Below are 21564 nucleotides of genomic sequence, written 5' to 3'. Positions count from 1 at the left end.
GGCACTTGAGATTGCCACAAGTTCTCAAATGTCGTATAGTTGTGTTCTTTTATTCTACGTCGCCCGTCTTCGCAGCAGCAGAAAACAACTCGTCAAATTGAGTTCGAGGATTTATTCAGCATTGAATACATACAACTGCACAACGTAGCAGAACTCAAATAGAAGCTTTTTTACATACAAATCGCGCTAGCATATATAGTAAATACTCAATCTCGAGAATATTCCAGACCGAACATGATACAACTACATTATACGAGCCGTGCATGGACTAAACTAGCGACATTCTCTATGACGTACATCAAAAAGCGCCGACGCACTTAATCCGAACGAACGCCACGAACTCACGAATAAAACAGCATGGTAAACAACTTGTTTTGACAGGACTAGAAAGTTCACCTGCATTCTCGTCCAAGCATAAATATTGTGTTTACAAAATATAATATCGGTACTTTCCCACAAAGTACAAATAAGTCAACTACATGCAACACACAAAACTGAACCAAAGCTCAGCAACGGTAGCGTTTCCTAACATTACCCCCAACACCAGAAGAAATTTACCTAATTTCTTTCAATCATTGAAACGCTACCTGTACACATGTTATGTATACATAACAGATTGAAATCCAGGTATGTACATTAGTCTGTTGGAGAATGAACACAGTTTTAATCACATACTCGGCTGAGAAAATCTGCTCCAACATTGTCTGAACCCTTAATCGATTCCACTCGCATATCAAAGTTCTGCAAGTACATCACCCACCTCATGATACGATTATTCACAAACTTCGCAGAGTTCAGGTAGGTGAGGGGTTTGTGATCAGTCTGAAGCACGAATTTCACCCCTTGGAGGTAGAGTTCAAATTTCTTGATTCCCCACACGATGGCTAAACACTCTTTCTCCATGGTCGAGTAGTTCTTCTCGGCTCCTGACAGCTTCTTGCTGGCATAGCTGACCGGAAACGGTTTACCTCCATGCTCTTGCATCAGCATGGCGCCGATCCCTTCGTCCGATGCGTCTGTACGCAAGATGAACTCTTTGGCAGTATCAGGAAGGCGTAGCACCGGGTCTCGTGACATCAGGTCGCGCACGGTCTGGTATGCCTTCTCCTGAGCTGGTCCCCAAAGTATTCGGTTGGGGCATCCTTTTCGGGTCATGTCCGACAAAGGCGCCGTTATGGCGGCGAAGTTTGGAATGAACTCTCTGTAGTACCCAGCCAATCCAAGGAAGGATCGCACCTGCTTCTTGGTTTCAGGACGTGGCGCATTGAGGATCTTGGTGACGTTTTCCAACAAAAGCCCCTTTTGACCTTCCTTCAGTGAATGACCTATGAAGTCAACGTTGTCGGTCCCCAAAATGCACTTGCTGGGTCTCACGGTCAGATTAGCTTTTGTCAGGCGGGAAAACAGTTCCCTCAAAGTCTCCAGATGCTCCGCAAAGGTCTCCGTGTGGACTAGCAGATCATCCCAGTAGTACACAACATTCTTCATTCCTTTGAGCATTTTTCGCATTCCCCTCGTAAGGGTAGCACCACTGTTCACCATGCCAAAAGGCATCCGCAGGCACTCGTACGTTCCGTCTGGAGTTGCAAAAGCGGTCTTTGGTATGTCCTCTTCGCGCACAGGAATCTGCCAATATCCCTTGCTGAGATCGATCTTTGAGAAGATCTTACTGCCAGTCAACCGTCGGAACAGATCAGCCGCCGTCGGCATCGGTTCAGGGTCAAACACGGTGATCTTATTGACTTTCCTGAAGTCAATGCATACCCTGTTTGTGCCGTCTTTCTTCTTGACAACAACAACGGGAGATGAGTAAGGGGATGATGACTCACGGATGACCCCCATCTTCAACATGTTGTCGATGTCCTTCTTCAAGGATTCCCGAGCCTGAAACGGGATAGGGTATGGTTTTGAGCGAACAGGAACGTCAGATGTGAGGTGGACTTCATGTTCGACCAAGGACGTAGAGCCTGGAACATCAGAGAACCTATGGGTGAAGTCGCCCATAAAATCATGCAGCTCCTTCTGCTGATCTTCTGTCAGGTCAGGTCCTAACTTGACGTCATCCACTCCCTCTTTCTTGTGGAGGTCTCCCAACTCCAGTAGTTCCTCGCCGTCGAACTCGTCTAGTTCGGCTGGTTCTTCCACACTTGCTGCGACCTGTACTGCTTCCGGAGGTCTCTCCACATACAGTTTCAGGAGGTTAGCGTGGTAGATCTTGGACTTCTTGCCGACATTCACCTTGTAGTCGTTGATCCCTACCACGGCCTCAACCTCGTATGGGCCTTTCCACTGCATCAGTAGTTTGTTGTGATCAGTGGGAAGCAGTATCAGCACTTTATTACCTGGTGTAAACTTCCTGTTTACGGCTTTGCGGTCGTAGTAGTGCTTTCCGCTATCCTGAGACTTTCTCAAGTTTTCTCTCGCAATCTCGAGAGTCTCCTCCAGTTTCTCTCGCAACTCGAACACGTACTGGTAACTGTTCTTCACTTCAGGTGTGTCCACATCTTTCGTCCACAATTCCTTTAGTATCTGCATCGGGCCTCTCACGGTCCGCCCGTACATCAGCTCGAACGGGGAGAATCCAGTGGACTCTTGTGGCACCTCCCTGTATGCAAATAGCAAGGCATTGATGTAGCGATGCCACTGCCTTGGCTGCTCACTGCATAGTTTCTTCAGCATGGACTTCAGCGTCGCATTGAATTTTTCGACCAGCCCATTGCACATCGGGTGATAGGGTGTCGTAGTCAAGTGACGAATTCTCAGCAGCCTGTTGACCTCTTCCATGCATTCAGAGACAAACTGTGTCCCCAGGTCTGTGAGGATCTCTTCAGGAACCCCAATTCTGCTGAAAATGTCCACAAGTGCCTCGGCAACAGTCTCGGTGTCAATTTTCTTCAGAGGCACGGCTTCTGGGTACCTGGTTGCATAGTCTACCAGGGTCAGTACCCAACGATGACCCGCTTCACTTGGCGGTTTGATCTCGCCGATGAGGTCAATGGCCACCCTCTTGAAAGGTCGGTCGATCAAAGGCATCTTCTGCAACGGTACTTTCGGGACCCTTCCTCGAGGTATGGTTTTCTGGCAAATATCGCACGATCGGCAGAATCGAGTCACATCTGCATGCAGTCCTGGCCAGTAAAACGCAGCCTGGATTCTGTCCGATGTCTTCTTGACCCCCAGGTGACCTCCCATAATAGAGTCGTGGGCCACCTCCATCACCTGGCGCCTAAGTGGTTGAGGCACCAGAACTTGACGTAATGGCTTCCCACCGTTGACTCTCGGGTGCTGGAACACTCTGTACAGGATCTTGGCCTTTACTTCAAAGTGCACAGTGCCTTCGCCCTTAGTCATCTCCTTGACAGGACGACTCCTGTACTTTGTCAAGGTCAAATCAGCTTCCTGTAGCTGAATCAGCCGATCCCTGTCCACGACAGCAGTTGCAGAACTGTTGGTGACCCTGAGTGGCGTAGTTGTTTTGTCCTTCTTCGCCTGGGCTCTGGTCGTCACAGCGCTTTCAACCTGCGGCTGGTCGCGGCGATGCACAGTTTCTCTGTCATCTCGTAACAGTTCGCTGATATCTTCATTCGCGAGTGGCAGTGGGTCTTCCTCCTCAGCAGCAGGCTGAGCTGAGCCCATTCTCCATTCGAAATCAGGGTCATCAGGACGTCTCGCACCCCCAATGTTCCCAATTAGTAGATCGTACAAGGGCTTCTTCAGGCAGACGGCCTCAACTTCTCCGGTGAAGTATGGAGTATCGATCTGGATTTTTACCACTGGTGCCTTCACGCATTTGCTGTCAGCCATGAGCGTCCACTTGAAGTCACCAGTGAACTTCTCTGTTGGCACCAGATCCTCTTTGACAATGACTCCATTGCAGCCCGAATCTCTGAGAACAGTCACTTCCTGCTTCTCAACAAATCCCTTCGACACGGGCATGTTCGACACTGACACAGCTGCGCTGGCGACGACAGAGATTGACCTGCCATTGGCGAGTAAAAGCTGGCCATCAGATATACATTCTTCCACGTCCGATGGTGTAGCCACTTGCTCGGCAGCCCTTGGAAGTATGACGCTGCTCGCACATACTTGTTGGTTCGAGCCACTCGTTTGCCTCTTGTTGTCGTAATATCTCCGTCGATGTTCTTGCGCTTTGTCATTGACATGTCCGTTATTTTTCTTTTGGGGACAGTTGGCGACTCGGTGACCCTTGGCATTGCAATGGAAACACGTTATGTTCTGCCCTTCATTGGATGATGGTGCGGACTCAGTTTGTCCCTTGGCAGGTTGGTTTCCCTGGTTCCCGCTCTTCTGGAAAGGTTTCGATGACTTTGACGTCCCCAGGGTCCTTCCATGAGCAATGAGATAACGCTCAGCAGCATCAGTAATGTCCTTCAAACCCCGCAGTTTTTGCTCTTCCAAGCGGGTCGCCAGGTCCTTCGGGCAGGCATTAAGGAACTGCTCCTTCACGATCAAGTCCCGCAGACTCTCGTATGACTGCTCTTCACCTGATAACTCCACCCACTTCTGCAGGTATGACGACAGGCGCTCCACAAACTGGCTCGGTGTCTCTCCAGACAATGGCTGGCATTCGCGGAAGCGTTGACGGTAGCCCCTTTCAGTGAAGTTGTAGCAACGCAACAGAGCTTCCTTCAGTACATCATAGTCTCTGGCGTCATCGTTTGAGAGTCTAGTGTAGACCTCAAGTGCTGCCCCAGTCAAATGTGCGCTGAGTTGAATCGCCCAGTCGTCGCGCTGCCATCTAGCACTCTCAGCGAACCTCTCGAATCTTGCAAGGTAGCAGTCGATCTGGTCCTTCCCGTCAGCGAATGCTGGAAGTTTCGGTGCCCTGTGTAACATTTGCTGCTGGTTATCTCTTTGGCGTGGTGCCTCGTGCTCATTTTGAACACGCACCATTTCTGTCTGAAGCTCTAAGCGCTTCGTCTCCATTTCTATCTGGAGCTCCAAGCGTTTCAGCTCAATTTGCCTTTCTTCACGCTGTGCTTCTCTTTCTCTTTCTTCACGCTGCGCCTGTCTTTCTTTTTCTTCACGCTGCGCTTGTCTTTCTTTATCTTCACGCTGCGCTTGTCTTTCTTCACGCTGCGCTTGTCTTTCTTTTTCTTCTCGCTCACGCTGCGCTTGTCTTTCTTCACGCTGCGCCAGCAGTCGTGTCTGGGACTCGACGAACTCCGTCAACTGCTTGCCTTTTAATCCCAGTTCAATTCCTTTTCCCCAGAACTCAGCCATTCTGGTCTTTTCCGGTGCGTTCGTCTGTATTCTTTCACAGCCCCGAACGTAGACGAATGTAGTCTTCTAAAAGAACACAGTCTCTACTGCACCTCCGCTGCTTCTCTCGTCGCTGTTCACCTTCGTAGACGCAGGCTGCCACCCTCCTCGTCTAACGTGACGGCGCACTCTGCTCACGATACGTAGGCCTACGCGACGTACCTCAGTCGTATTTCGTAGTATTAATGCACTAGCTCCGCGACGAAGTCCGTCTCGTCCAAACGGCAGCTAACCTCTGTAATCCCGATACACTCCGGCGTCGCTCACCGTACCGAGCTGCGGCGATTACCAAACTCTTCACCAGTCACACCGAATCCACGGTTCTGTAGTCTCAATACTGATCCCTCAGGATACACCCGATTGATGGCTACCTCCTGTGACTGTCTTGACTGTCTTTGTTGCTGGAAAACCCTTGGCGTTAAACGTAGATCCTTGGCTTGGCCCCCAATTGTTACACGGCACTTGAGATTGCCACAAGTTCTCAAATGTCGTATAGTTGTGTTCTTTTATTCTACGTCGCCCGTCTTCGCAGCAGCAGAAAACAACTCGTCAAATTGAGTTCGAGGATTTATTCAGCATTCAATACATACAACTGCACAACGTAGCAGAACTCAAATAGAAGCTTTTTTACATACAAATCGCGCTAGCATATATAGTAAATACTCAATCTCGAGAATATTCCAGACCGAACATGATACAACTACATTATACGAGCCGTGCATGGACTAAACTAGCGACATTCTCTATGACGTACATCAAAAAGCGCCGACGCACTTAATCCGAACGAACGCCACGAACTCACGAATAAAACAGCATGGTAAACAACTTGTTTTGACAGGACTAGAAAGTTCACCTGCATTCTCGTCCAAGCATAAATATTGTGTTTACAAAATATAATATCGGTACTTTCCCACAAAGTACAAATAAGTCAACTACATGCAACACACAAAACTGAACCAAAGCTCAGCAACGGTAGCGTTTCCTAACACACTGGTGATTTTTATTTCTTTAAACCGGTGTCTTGTGCCTGGCTTTCACACTCATGTGTATTGAACAGATATGGTCAAGATGTGCTCACTGCCTGCGTGTAGAAAGGTGTGTTTTGTTAAAGAAATGATCCCGACAGCTGTGACAGCATTGGCAGGATTGTATCATCGATCAGAGGTAGCGTGTCGGTAAGCCATTGACCTACGAAGCACAGCTATCAACCTTTGACTCATTCTTGCTTTGAGATTTCTTGAGTGAAAATAGTCATACATGTCACACACACACACACACACACGCACCCACGCACGCACGCACACACTGACGCACGCACGCACATACACACACACACACACAAACACACACGCGCGCGCGGGATGTTATTTAGCGTCCGCAGTCAGCAAACCGCTCAACATTATTTCAAATCGCCGAAAACTTCGCACAACTTTTTACAATGTCAGGGGAAAAGCTGCGGCCAATTAAACTTTGGGAAATGTGTATGGCCATTTCGACTAATTTGTCAAAGAAAATGAATCCTAACAACGTCCCTGGACTGAGCAAGTACTACAGTGGAACTCCTTTTTAAGACCTCCAAGAATCTGTGAAAATCAGGTCTTAAAAAGGAGGGAGTCTTGAAATGGGGGTACATTTTCAGAGCCAGAGGTTATTAACAGAAAGGCTAAGAAAAGAGGGTCTTAAAAGGGAGGTTCCACTGTAAGTAAAAGATGGCCTTTCGGAGCGAGTAAGATCGCTTGTGAGGCGATTAAGAGGCACTAAAGAGCGCAGCCATTTAGCGGTTGGCCAAAAAGAGAAAAGAACGCTGTCAGTGTCAATACACCCGTGGCCTGTGAATGCAGTGAATGCGAACACCTGACGGGTACAGTGGAAAGTGAAGAGGACAAGTCTACACCTTTGTCAAACAGTTCTTATGGGAGTGAGTTTTTTTACTGAGTGAACGTTTTGGAAGGTGATTATGTGCGTTTGTGTGTGTGTGTGAGTGTGTGTGTGTGTGTGTGTGTGTCACGGTGTGTGTGTGTGTGTCACGGTGTGTGTGTGTCACGGTGTGTGTGTGTGTGTCACGGTGTGTGTGTGTGTGTGTGTGTGTGTATGATGGAGAGGGTGGTTGGGGACTTGGGAGGGGGTTCGGGTGGAGAAAGGGTTGTGTGTTGGGGGGGGATGTCTGTCCGTCTGTCTGTCCGTCTGCCTGTTCGTCTGTTTGTCTGTCTGACCTCTGCGTATTTCATGCGCAAGCTTGTGACTGTCTGTCTGTCTGTCTGTCTGTCTGCCTGTCGTCCCTCTGTCCGTCCCGGCGCCCCTCTCTGTTTGCTTAATTGTATAGATCTCTGAGTGTAATTGAAGACAAAGCATTATAACTGCAACAACGTAATTCGCTGACTTTGCATAAAATCTGAATAAGAGAAACGGGTTGGTGCAGACATTTTGGAAGTACTGTCGTGTATTGTAGTCATAAAATATGCAGTTAAAGTCTCAGCTATGGCATTTATGACATTTCTTGAAAATGTGCATTTCAGCAAAAATATCGAAAATCAAAATTTAAATCCTGTGCGTGTAAAAAGTTGGCAGGCAGGTTTGGGTGTGTCTTTGACAATTTCCCATTTCAAATATACGATTTTAATGGACAATAAAGTGCAATTGTTTTTTTTTTCGTTATTGTTATTAACCCAGCAAATAAACGTAACAAGAAACTGCAATGTTGTAATTTGTGTTTTGTGTACATGGTTTTGGTTACATTTCCATTTTCAAGTTTTATGGTTCATTTTGTTTGCCAACCCTCATTCTGTGTTGCTTACTGATTTGTGGACGGGCGGAATGCTTGGTTGACTAGATAAACATGAAGATCTTCGTATGAAAGAGAAGTCAAAGCTTGTGTAAGAGAAATATGTAAGTTGTCTTATATTGTTGTTGCATCGTCAGTGTTTGCAGTGAATTGGTGTTGCATTGTCTTAACAGGTGGTTCATAATCATATGTCTCTGAAAGCGATGTCAAAGCACTCAGTCAATCAGTCAGTGTTTGCAGTGAATTGGTGTTGCATTGTCTTAACAGGTGGTTCATAATCATATGTCTCTGAAAGCGATGTCAAAGCACTCAGTCAATCAGTCAGTGTTTGCAGTGAATTGGTGTTGCATTGTCTTAACAGGTGGTTCATAATCATATGTCTCTGAAAGCGACGTCAAAGCACTCAGTCAATCAGTCAGTGTTTGCAGAGAATTGGTGTTGCATTGTCTTAACAGGTGGTTCATAATCATAAGTCTCTGAAAGCGATGTCAGAGCACTCAGTCAATCAGTCAGCCTAAAAGATCAGTCTTCATGGAGACTGACTGAATATGGACTGAATGTAAACAGGTACAGTTTCACCCAAAATGTGTTTCGCTGGGATATAGTACTTACTAACATCAGCAGACAGTATGGTTCAAAACAATCAGTTACCCTCCCCCCCTCCCCCCCCCCCCCCCATGTCCCCTGTCTTTTCAACAACCCACCCTACTGTCTGTGTGTGTGTCTTGTCTAGGTATGTGCGTGTGTATGCGCTAAGACAATCATATCTTATGTTGATAAATTCTGTGTATGCTGTATGTTATGTTGTGTATATAAAAGAATTAAAAAGAAAAAAAGAAAAAAAAGGGAAAAAAAACCAAAAAAACATTAGCAGACAGTTCACTTGAATGATAGGTCTTCCCCAACACTGTTACAAACATTAATTGTCAACCTTTTGATGTCCTTTGCCAAAACAGATGTCTACTGTTAGAAAAGTCGTAGTACTCATTTCGTTAGGTGGCACCGGTGAACAACAACATACAAATATAGCATCATAACGTTAACGTTGAGTAAAACCTTAACAAGTTCTCGTGAACCACCAATACCGGATGTTATTATTGTTTAGTGACTCGTACTGTGGAATTATTTCTTTTTCTTTTTTTTAATTTTTTTTTATACATATTGGTAAGGGGTTAAAGATCGCCGGAAATTAAACATGTAGAATAGGAATTGATAGACTCCGAAATAGTGTTTAATTGGTGTAGATTCTATTCAGTACCAAGAAACACTCTGTGTGTCCATCTGTGTGTGTCTGTGTGTGTGCGCGCGCGCGCGCGTGTGTGTCACGGTGAGTGTGTGTGTGTGTGTCACGGTGAGTGTGTGTGTGTGTGTGTGTGTGTGTGTGTGTGTGTGTGTGTGTGTGTGTGTGTGTGTGACGGTATGAATGTGTGTGCGTGCATGCGTGTGTGTGTGTGTGTGTGTGTGTGTGTGTGTGTGTGTGTGTATGTGTGTGTGTGTGTGTGTGTGTGTGTGTGTGTGTGAGTGTGTCTCTCTGTCTGTCTGTCTGTCTCTGTCTCTGTCTCATGTCTCTCCGTCTCTCTGTCTCTGTCTCTGTCTGTCTGTCTGTCTGTCTGTCTGTCTGTCTGTCTGTCTCTCTATCTCTCTCTCTCTCTCTCTCTCTCTCTCTCTCTCTCTCTCTCTCTCTCTGTCTCTCTCTAAATGCGTGTGAATGTGTGAGACTCAGAATCATACTTCTTTTGGATCGACACCTTACCTCGAAAAACTGTTGAACTGATTTGGCTTCAAGTCTTCAAAGTATATTTATAATTGTAAGTGCACACTGGGCATTTTCAGCCAAGAGATAATATGTAGAGGTTACATGCCAAGTCTCAGTGATTATTAAAAATAATGGTCGAAGTTGGCGGATCATGAAAAATGCGAGCTTCAGCGAGCTTTTTCATGACCGCGAACTGAGACCATTATTTTTAATAATCACTGAGACGAGGTGTGTAACCTCTTTATTCCTCCTTTCTTCAGTTATTCAAAGAAAACAGGAGTTTTTGTGCGAAAGTTTGATCGAATCCGAATCACTCAACCAGTCAACCTGCGCAGGCGATCGATTAATGCGCGGTTGTATAGTTCCGTGCAAATCATTCCATTCTGTTAACACTTCTTGTCAGTTTCCCTGTTTTAGACTAAAATCAAGTACACAGATATGCTGTTATTCTGCTGTGGCGGTAAAGGCAGATATTGTGTGTTCTGTTTATGTTTTAGTATCGTTTAGGATAGTCAAATGGGACTAGCAGACGAACTTTTGCACCCGTGTTCCAACGTTAATTACTGTATGAAGTTCAGTTTTCTGGGGAAAATAGTGTATGAAACCGCTTTATGTTGTTCAAATTGATGAGATGTGTGCATTTGGTTGCGTGTGATCTGTTTATAAAATGAAATATTGTTGAAAACTGACCGTCGGATTGCAGTCAGTGTTGTCGAAGAAACTGCGTTAAAAGAAGGGGAACTACTCTTGTCGGCAAGAGTATGAGTTACTTGCCTTGGGAATTTGCTTGTGATGAACGGTGTGTGCACGGCAGATCTAGATTCAGAAAACAACCTAACTCATGGATTTTATATGGAGATTCATGTGTTCAGGCCTGTAGTTGTTAATTTAAATGCGGTATGTTTGTATTGTTTGCTCCAGAGATGTATATTTCGTACGTATAGAGCGTTCGGAACTTTTCAGTCGCAAAAGTAGTACCAAAACAGAACAGCTTCTCAACCCATTGCACTATCGAGGATTCAGGCTGTTGCTGGCTCGTTATTTGTTTGGTTGCTGGGTCATTATCGAAAAATAACTAGCTCTACAAGTTTACAGAGGTAAAGAAGCAGAGGGGGGAATAAGACACTATATTCCTAAGCAAGATGGAGCCTTCTACTATAATATTGTCCACATTTTCCAAGTGCAATAATGATTCTTGCACAGAACCCCTAGGCCGCAGTCACAGGTGGTTCATAAACATGATATCGACTTCGAAGATAAAGCTGTTTCCTTCAATGCTGTAGTAGCATAATTATATATTTATGATCGGAGGATTGTATTGCCCATAATGGGGAAAGTATTTACTCAAACGTGCAAAAAAATCATGGCAAAAGCGATGTACATGTATATCAACGGAGTACATGTAGTATTCAAACCGAGTGGGATTGTACAGCGTGTCTGGCTTTTTCACAACGTACGTGTTCTTTTTCTTTAGCGTTCAAGGGCTACAACTCCCACTCGGGTTTTTACGTGTATGACCGTTTTACCCCGCTATTTAGGCAGCCATACTCCGATTTCAGAGAATGTATGCTTGATGTTGGTTTAACTATAACACACCAAAATCATGGATTACAGGATCTTTTCCGTGCGCACTTGGGCCCTTGTGTTTGTGTGTGTACACAAAAGTGGATAAGGCACCAGTAGGTCTGCCGATTATTTGACCTGAGAGATTGGGAAAATCTTCATCTTTAACTCACCAGGCGCGTCCGGGATTTGAACACTCCACCTTCCACATAAGCAACCGACGCCCGTCTTACATCACTTTTTCTTCAGCCCTTTGTTTCTTTTATTCCTGGCACTTTAACAGTTCTATTCCATTTGATATTGTACATAAAACCAGTTTTATGACAAAACGTGGTAAAGAGTAACGTCATCATTTTTCAAGTTGCATTTTATTCTGGTTTTTTTTTTTTACATTATCCGATATTGCATGTGACCCGAAATAATATTAGTGATATGATCAATGATCAGTGCACCTGTCCGTGCATTTGTCTCTTTTCAAGTTTCACTCTTCTTTACTTAATTATTCCATTACTGGGAAAGGTGGGTCACTTTCTTACAGTGGAAAGCTAACAGCAACAGGATTCGCGCTACTCAGGTGTTTTATGTAATCACTCAAGAAAATGATGCTGGAGGGAAAAAAACTTCCTTTTCACAGAAAACTTTATTGTCGATTGCGAAGAACCCGGCTGACACGTGCACAGAGCATCGGAGCAACTGGTGTGAATAGTTACACCTTTCCGTCTGAAGGGGCAGCTGGAAAGGGCTGTAGCATCCTCCAATCCAAATGAGCCCTATCTTGAGAAATGTTTGCTCTCAATTGGAGAGCGGCTGGATCATTTTACAAAAACTCAAGGACTGCAGTCCGTGTGTTTACTGTGTGTAACACGATCGTGGTTGCAGAAGTGGCGCCCAATTTTGAAACTTGTTTTCATAGTAGTAGCCCCGATCATTCTTCGGTGCAGGGCCGGACCCAGGGAGGGTTCCTGTTGCCCGGACCCCCCCCCCCCCCCCCCCCCCTGGCCTTACCATGTACCTCCTATACTTTGCACGGGTTGTCCCCCACAGCGCAAGACTGAGTCTCGACTTCTTGTCGAACATATGTTGAGAAAAGGGGAAGAAATTAAAAAAAGAAACTTAAATAAGGTCACAGACCCTTAACCCTTAACCCGGTTGAAATAATTAAGTACGTCTTGTATCCCTGATTCTCTGTTCGTGTACACACGTTCATCCCTTATTATTGTGCACTTCAGCGACTCATTCTCCACAGACCTTTTACTCTTTGAAAAGGCTCCATTGTACTGTTCGAGGAGGGTACTCGTAAGTTGCGAATGGCCCGGCAGTAATAGCAAGGGTCATAAGCACGGCTGAAATTTTAGAGAATCACAATTGCTGTGGTGACTTGCCATCTAGGCGAAGGATTGTGCGTTATTGACGATAACAAGTTGCGAATCCGGACGCATGTCACTTGGAAGGAAATAGTGTGGTGGGGGTGGCGACTTGCCTCTTGTGCCTTTGAATTAAATCGATGCTGGTAGTCATACATTTATTTCAATTCGCCCCATAAGCTTCACAGTTCGAATTAAGAATGCAATTGATAATAAGGACATGTCTATGGCGCAAATTCTTACATAATTCTAAGCGCCTTGCAATACTGAAACAATATACACAAATAAATATTAGTTCTGTGTATAATCCAAATGTTTTGGGGTATGTAATTGTGTCACCATACAACAGCAACACCTTAAATAAAGTGTGTCAACGTTCAGTTTATCAAATTTTAACCGCTGTGTTCGAGTAATGTTTGCAGATTTTAATTTTTCCATGCACTGCGGTTTTTTCGCCGTATATTTTGTCGTACCCGAGAGCGTAGTCAGATAGTATCGAAGAACGTTACTGCATTTTTAGCACTTTGCACACCATGGCCACCACCATCATCATCCATAATTTACTCATCTTCCTCTCTCACGTCATCATCATCACTGAGCAGCAGCAAAAAGCATTTTTTTTCTTTCAAGTTGTGCCCAAATTCCGTGTGTGTGTGTGTGTGTGTGTGTGTGTGTGTGTGTGTGTGCGTGTGTGCGTGTGTGTATGCGTGCGTGCGTGCGTGCGTGCGGGGGTGCTTGCGTGCGGCGTGCATGCGTGCGTGTCTGGTCTGCGGGTTTATCTGTCTGTCTTTCTTTCTGTTAGATTTTCTGTCTGTATGTCTGCCCGTTGGTGTGTTTGTGTGTATGTGAATGCCTGTCTGTCTGTCTGTCTGTCTGTCTGTCTGTGCTTTTACGTGTCCCCCATCACACGTGCTATACTGACACGAGCTAGACAAACTTTTTTTCCGTACGTCACTCACAATAAAAATCACAAACCTACATATTCCTGCTGAATGTTTAAATCTCACGGCGGAGACACGTTACGCCCAATAAACGTACCCAGACGGTTGTTACGCCCGATTGTGTACCCAGGACATGTACGTGGCGTGTGGGTATGCTCACTTAAATTAAATTATCTCAGACATTTCGTCAAAGTTGACATCAAACTATATACGCATAAACTACTAAATGCCTCTGCCACTTGGTAGTATAATTTAAACCGAAATAGATCTTGTTTTGCAAGCGAGAAAATCGAAAATACCGCGTCTTTCACTCGTGTATGCATTGACCTGTTCATCGGAAAACATCGGAAGACTAAAATTATGTACGGAAACAAAGAAGAAATCACACAAATCTATCAGAGTTAATTTTATGTTTCTAATCAAAAGGAAAGGTGGGTAAAATGAAGAATGTTTGTGTGTCGTGTTACGGTCCCCAAAATCAGCTTGTTACGGGCCCCGCAACAATTAAATTTCGCTGTTGTTACGCGCCCCAGTCATATCGCGTTTGACTCTGACATCTGTAATCATTTACATCGGTGAAAAATGACAGGCAGTCACACTCAGTTTTTCCAAGCTATTTCTCTCTATCTCTCTGTCTATTTTTTATGGGTTCGGAGTTGTTGTTTTCAGCAGGGGAATGGAGATCTCAGGTGTGATCGCTGACAGCTTCCTCGACATCAGCGCAACAGAAGAGGTTGAAACTGAACCAGCGCCAGTACGGTATTATCATCCACACTGAAGGCAAAGAGGACTGTTCAGATGTTCCAGTGTTCTGATTGTGGGAAATGCTACAGTCACAAAACGATATCTTTCCGCCCATGAGAAAACTATTCACAGGAAAGAGCCTGAAGGGAAACATTTTTGTGGTTTGTGCTCAAAAACATTTGAAAGGACACGCGATTTGTATAAATCATTCCAACAGCGTGCATACCAAGCTCAAGCCACACAAGTGCAACGCATGTGGAAAAGCATACGCCAGTAGCAGGTCATTGAAATCGTCGAGGCATGTATTTATTTTATTTATTATGGTGAGCTTATATAGCGCGAACCACAATTAACTGTGCTCTCCGCGCTTTACATACTAATTTCTGCCGTGTGAAATGGAATGTATGTCACAAAGAAACCCATGGAAACGCATAAGTGTCCCTGGCCTTCTTGTGGAAAGATATTTGAAACAAAAAGTATATGCTTGATCATGAAACACGCGGGAAAACTCGCGACAGCTGTGAGAGGTGTTTTCGCGAGCAAATTCGTCGTCATCAGGCATCTGGGGAAATATTTTGAGTAGATGTCTACGTTTGTTACGCGTGATTGTTCTGAAAAGTGACTATTACATGATTTTTTCAGAACAATCACGCGTAACATACGTTTACTCGTTGTCGGCCACTACACTTAGATTTACGACATTTGTGTTTTTTGATAAGAGCCGATCGAGCGTTCTATTTCTTTTCATTCTGTAGAAAGATTGTTTCTACACTTCCAATGTGCAACTAAGATGCTGATTAAGCAATGATTTTTGTTTTTAGTTGGAGCCTTACGAGCGTTTTGTGTGTATTATTTTGTTTTGTTTTGTAGAAATGTCTGTTTCTATTCTTCCATTGTGCAACTAGGCTGCTGATTGAGAAATGATTTTATTGGCAATGTAGAACAATTCATTTGCTCTGACCAAGATCGCCTTTAATTTGTACCACCTCACACACACACACACACACACACACACACACACACACACACACACACACACACACACCGTACATACACACACACACACACACACACACACACCTACTTCTTCACTTGAAATTGCTGGACATTTTATTTTGTTTGCATCAAACACGATTTCCAATTTTTGTTTCTCCCCGATAATAGTTTTACCTTTGCTTTTGAAGAATTCATGGGATCTCTTTCAAATCTGTTTGTACATACGATCTTTTCCCAGTCTGTGAATTTAGTGTGAGAACCCGTATTGTAGGTTCGTTGTCACTATGGGCATTAACAGCGTGGTTAATGATATCTTCAAAGAGCTCATGATCAGAGTACCAATAGTAGCATCTGAAATCTATGACTGTTAAACTTAAGAAAGAAAGAACAAGCCTGAGTTACTTGACTAAAGTGCAAACCTCCCACTACTGTCACGTAAGACGAGTACATTTGGTTTCAGATAAAGCAATAAAATACATGAAAATGGAGGTTAGAGAAAAGTTTCAATGCATGGGGCTCGTAACAGGGGAAGACTGGGGCCCGTAACAGACAGAAAATGGCTAAGCACATGGGTACCCTTTTATTTTGTTCTTCATACTTCTTCACGATACATCTAGTCATTATTCCCTTTTCCCATGAAGTTAAAGAGAGTCTAAGAAATCAGTGTTTGTGGATATTAATCCAATGAACTGTGTTTCTGTAGTGTTTTTACCATTTTTCTCTCTAACGTAGTCCCATTTTTGCTGAAATCAAGTTTTCTTGAGTGTTTGTGCTTAAATAACACGCCTAAATTTCAAACAAAAAACACTGCTTAGTGCAGAAAACATTCACAACCATAACTGAACTAATCTGTTTTTAGTACGCGTCTGATTATTTTCTGTAATAACATTCTAGCCAGTATACCTTCACATCGCTTTCGCCTTCTGGGTACAAAATCGGGCGTAACAACCGTCTGGGTACGAATATTGGGCGAAACGTGTCTCCACCGTGAATCTGTTGCCGTCGCAGTGATTACGTATGTCGGCCGACTACCTTTGCAACATGTCAATGTCCTGCGACAGAGAGAATGTGTCAATGTATGAAACAGTTGTATCCGCTCTTTTTCAGCCAGTGAGGGGGTAGACCTGTCCATGTACAGACGGAGGGTGACAGACTCGCACGCCGCCGCATCGCATGCTGGTGAAGCCACCGAGTCAGCTTACTGTGGGTACACATCACAGATGTCTCTTCTCTCTGACTGACTGACGTACTGACTCACGATGCAGTCGCAATTAGACTTCAAGGTAGGCCTAAGTGTTGTAATGTCAGATTGTCTTGTGTGTGTGTGTGTGTGTGTGTGTGTGTGTGTGTGTGTGTGTGTGTGTGTGTGTGTGTGTGTGTGTGTGTTGTACTAGTTTCAGTAGATGAAGAAGTAGATGGTTTTGGTCGTATATGGGACGTTTTCAAAAAATGTCGCCAAAGCTGTCCCCGGACTTTGGCTGCGCACATTCGTCGCGTCTTGGATCAAACTAGAATTTGGTATCATTTTGTTCATTGTCCAAGGGGCATTAACTTCGTGTATTAAAAATACACTTTCCTCTTAACATGTTTTGTAGAGAGTGAGTTATCTGACACAGGGGTACCGAAAAACGCTTGTCCCACGGTCGCTAACCGATCTTTCAGATCTAATTTCTACAGTTTGTCAGTATCGGACAATCATGAAATTTGTCCACATTTTAGTCTCTATTGATTGCTTTTGTTCAAAGTTCAATTTTAGAACTGTACCCACGGAATACGCGCGATATAAGCCTCATATTGATTGATTGATTGATGTATGGGTGCATAATACGAAAAAAACGTTTGTCCCACAAAAAAATGTCCTTACTGTTACGATGATTGATGTATGGGTGCATAATACGAAAAAAACGTTTGTCCCACAAAAAAATGTCCTTACTGTTACGATGGCTACGTGTCATTTGTGCTACGTGTAATTTGTCCTACGTGTCATTTGTGCTACGTGTCATTTGTGCTACGTATCATTTGTGCTACGTGCCGCTATGACTACGTTGATTAGTGCTACAAATAATTTTTCTACGAGTCGCTATCATTCGTTCATTATCAATACGTGTCAATAGCACTACGTGTCAATCTCGCTACGTGTCAATACCACTACTTAGGCCTACTTTATGACGACTCTCTCTTTCTCACTTTCTCTCTCGTTCTCACTCCTGTTTTTGTGTGTGTGTGTGTTCAAGTTTGTGTGTGTGTATGGGTGTCTGTGTATAGATGTGTGTGTGTGTGTGTTTGTGTGTGTGTGTGTTTATGTGTGTGTGTGTGTGTGTGTGTGTGTGTGTGTGTGTGTGTGTGTGTGTGTGTGTAAGATAAGATAAGATAAGATAAGAAAACTTTATTGTCCATCTTCATAAAACACAAGAAAGGAATGTTATATGTCGGCGTAACATCACATAGCTCATAAACAAAAAAATAATAAAACACAACAATTGATTATCAAAATTATACATAGATCTATACATCAATCAAAATACATCAATCACAAAGCTCTATGACATTTCAATATAAAATCATGAATAAATATCACAGTCACAGGCGCTCTTGTACATAGAGCACCCACTAGACAATTGCATTTCGCACACACACACACATACATACACACACACACACACACACACACACACACACACACACACACACACACACACTTACATCCGTTTTATATATAGTAAAGATAGATAGATAGATAGATAACAAATACTATAACAGTCAGAACCCGGCTTCTCCCGTGTGTTAGCAAATCCCGTAAGCATTTGATCCAATAACTATCACTTGAGACTGTTCTGCATTTGTTCTAGAATGACGCCTAACATAAATAGAACAAGGAACTTAGTCGATAAATATCGACAGGGGGCCGACTAATGGTTTAAATGTGAAATGTGTGTATAATAATGGGTGTGGGTCTGAAATGAAGTTAGGTAGTAGTTAACATTTGTTTTGAATAATTATTGGTATTTTGACAATGTGGGTAGCATGGAAATGTAAGCATTTGAATGTAAGTCTTAGGTACCATTGTACCCAGGAAGAGAGACCAGAGATAGGAGTAGGTTGCAATAGCTTGTGTGGTCTTTGAGTTTTGTTTTTGGAAAGATATTGTTAAAGAAAAAGAAGACAATTACAGTAATGCAATATTTATTGTGAAAACCAACGATTGTACAAAGAACATGTGAAACAACATTATGTCTATGATGATGTGAAGAAAATTAGTTATGATTTATACTATTATTATTTTAGACTTGAGACTGACAGTGTTGTGACGAGCGTTGGCTAATGGTAACGAGTACATAGGCTTATGTGTGTAGTTGTGGTGTGTGTGTGTGTTTGCGCGTTGGTTTGGATTATGGGTGTAATTTGTAAAACAGATGTGACAGTAATAATGGAGTTCACATCAGTGAGGTTAGTTTGAAATGGAACACACGCACGTTTTTGAAAAAAACAATATGAAATTTTGAACAATGAGATCTTTATTAAATAATAAACTGAACATCAGCAAAACATCAAAGCAATTATTAATAAGGTTTGAAAAGCTTGACTTACTATGTTAAATAGTGGATTGAAGGCTGAAAACGTCATTTATAAATTACATCTGAGATAGGGAGGGCGGGTGGGGGAAGTGCTGAAAGTGTGGATGAGAATAAATTTTAAAAAAATGCTGAGTGACAACAGGGAGGTTAAAGGCTGCCCTTTTCGTAGCGTTCATTAATTAATTCCTATTGTTTACATGTGCCAATAATGTTATAAAACTGTACCTAAGGGGACATAATAACGATTGGCTGTAGCTTTCGAACACAGAAAAAATTATTTCAGTATTGCGAAGTGGTTTTGATAGTGTCGAATGTAAACAGAACAATCTCAAAGTGAAAGTGGATGTTTTCCGGAAATTGCGAAGTTAACAAGAATACCGGCAGAAAAGCACGTTTTCCTGCTTAGCACAATACGCTACCGCACTAATCTGGCGTGTCAATATCACTACGTTTTGGACGTGGAAGGTGAGTGATTTCCTTCCGCCCCCAGCTAATTCAAGAAATCACCCCCCTCCTAGGTACACGTGCACTCAAGTTAACCTCTGCTTTGACCTGTGTGCCAAGAGTCAGATGAGAGAGAGAGAGAAAGCGAGAGCGAGAGAGAGAGAGAGAGAGAGAGAGAGAGAGAGAGAGAGAGAGACACACACACACACACATAGACAGAGACAGACATAGAAAGACAGAAGCGGAGAGACTCAGAGGGAGACACAGACAAAGACATACATACAGAGAGAGAGAGAGAGAGAGAGAGAGAGAGAGAGAGAGAGAGAGAGAGAGAGAGAGAGAGAGAGAGAGAGAGAGAGAGAGAGAGAGAGAGAAAAAAATGTAACTGATCTCGTGAGAACGGTTGAGGCCTTGCAAGGTTTTGACGACAACAATAATTATTGTAGTTCTCTAAGACTTTATTTCTGTTTGATTTGTAATATGTTGGGAAGACATATTTATCAATTGATCAACAAAATACAACATAATACAAAACGACACAACATTGTTAAAATCATTATTGGCCAACGTTGAACGTTTACGAAGGCCTCAATCTTCCCGCGCCGTAGACCAGATTAATAGGTGCTTGATTTTGGTATTTTGATTTACATAACATTAAACCTTTCAATGGTCATGGCAACAGCCATATTAATATTATATGATGTATGATTTTATATTTCAGCATATGTGAATTACATGTCATCATACCAAACTGTCATACATTTTTATTCCTACATTATTCTGATTGATCACAACCAAACCTACTATCATTGGACACATCCAAATGCAAGCGCCTGTTTTTGCAACTTGCTTGGATCTCTTGTTTGGCCTGTAGGTAAAATGTACAATGTATTTTCTGATTTGTGCACAAAAGCTTTTCTTTTTCTTCTTTTTTTTAACATAACAATGTTTAATGTCACTGTATGTTTGAAAGACCATGGTCAAATTTGTAAAACAAATGTTAAATTAGAAAATAAATAACATTTTGGTTCATGATTTTTCCTACACCTGTGCTGAAAATAAGACATAAAAATGTTGGTATATAATAATAATAATAATAATAAAGTGTATTTATATTGCGCCTATCCCTTACAAAAAACAAAAATATTTGGCTCTAAGCGCATTACAACATGTGTAGGGACTTGGTACAATCAAGTCTGACAAATACAATAACACAATATACAGTCGGTCTCTTGGGTAAAAATGGGAAAAGCAGCTTCGACATTTAAACACTGCTACTAAAAAATCCTCTAACAATGCATACTGCTTTACAATATAAAATATGCATTTATGTATAAATAGGAATTTGAAAAGGTTCTTATGATAAAAACTAACTAGCGAACGACGAAGAAGAAGTGTAGTATGAATGGTTTGAGTTTGTTGCGGTTAACCCTGCACAGTTCGGCCTGTGATGTTTTTGTTGAACAATTTTGCCGTCACCCCTCCCATAGAGTGACGTATTTCACAACTTCCTGTGTTACACAAACTCAGTGATGACCAATTTTGCCTTCACCCCTCCCATAGGGTGACGGATTTCACAACTTTCTACTGATGAACAATGTTGCCTTCACCCCTCCCATAGGGTGACGAATGTCACAACTTCCTGTGTACACAAACTGATGACGTATTTCACAACAAAATGGCGCTGCCCATGGTCAACCTCGAAACTATCCGTATAGAATGGGGGCCTCCTGGCCCCCATAAAAACTCTCTCTCTGTCTGAGTAGTCATTCTCTGGGCGAGGGCTGGTTGAAAAAAAGAAGCTCGTTTATATTGCTTTTGCCACAACCCTCCTAAAATAAAATTTGATTTGATTTCTCTCTCTCTCTCTAAGTATAATGCAACTAAACAGGTGCTGGATGGTTCATCAATCATTTAAAATGTATGTGCATGTTAAACAAAATATAATAATATGCAGATCTAAATTAAGTTATGTTAAAAATTGACACTATTTATCACTGAAAATTGTACTTAAGATGCAGTATGACAATTTATTTTCAAATGCGTATCTGTATATAGGCTACAGTTATAATGTGTTAAGTTTGCTGAGATAGTTACTTGATTATATTGTTTTTTG

General features: G+C 42.9%; 2 protein-coding genes across 2 annotated transcripts in view; both read left to right on the top strand.

Moving 5' to 3' along the window:
• LOC138982295 (uncharacterized) overlaps positions 1-21564 on the top strand; it is a 333833-nt gene that overhangs the window by 17933 nt on the left and 294336 nt on the right. The gene's annotated exons all lie outside the window — the stretch shown is intronic.
• Positions 16550-21564, top strand: part of LOC138982293 (uncharacterized) — a 10948-nt gene continuing 5933 nt past the window's right edge. The window contains exon 1 of the mRNA XM_070355551.1: positions 16550-16712. Within this exon, the coding sequence (XP_070211652.1) occupies positions 16689-16712 (24 nt within the window). The 5' untranslated portion in view covers positions 16550-16688. The remainder of the gene's footprint in view (positions 16713-21564) is intronic.

The sequence above is a fragment of the Littorina saxatilis genome, linkage group LG12 (assembly GCF_037325665.1).
Source record: "Littorina saxatilis isolate snail1 linkage group LG12, US_GU_Lsax_2.0, whole genome shotgun sequence".
NCBI classification, from domain to species: domain Eukaryota; kingdom Metazoa; phylum Mollusca; class Gastropoda; order Littorinimorpha; family Littorinidae; genus Littorina; species Littorina saxatilis.
Note: the sequence above shows the minus strand (reverse complement) of the source record. Positions and strands in the feature narration are given on the sequence as shown.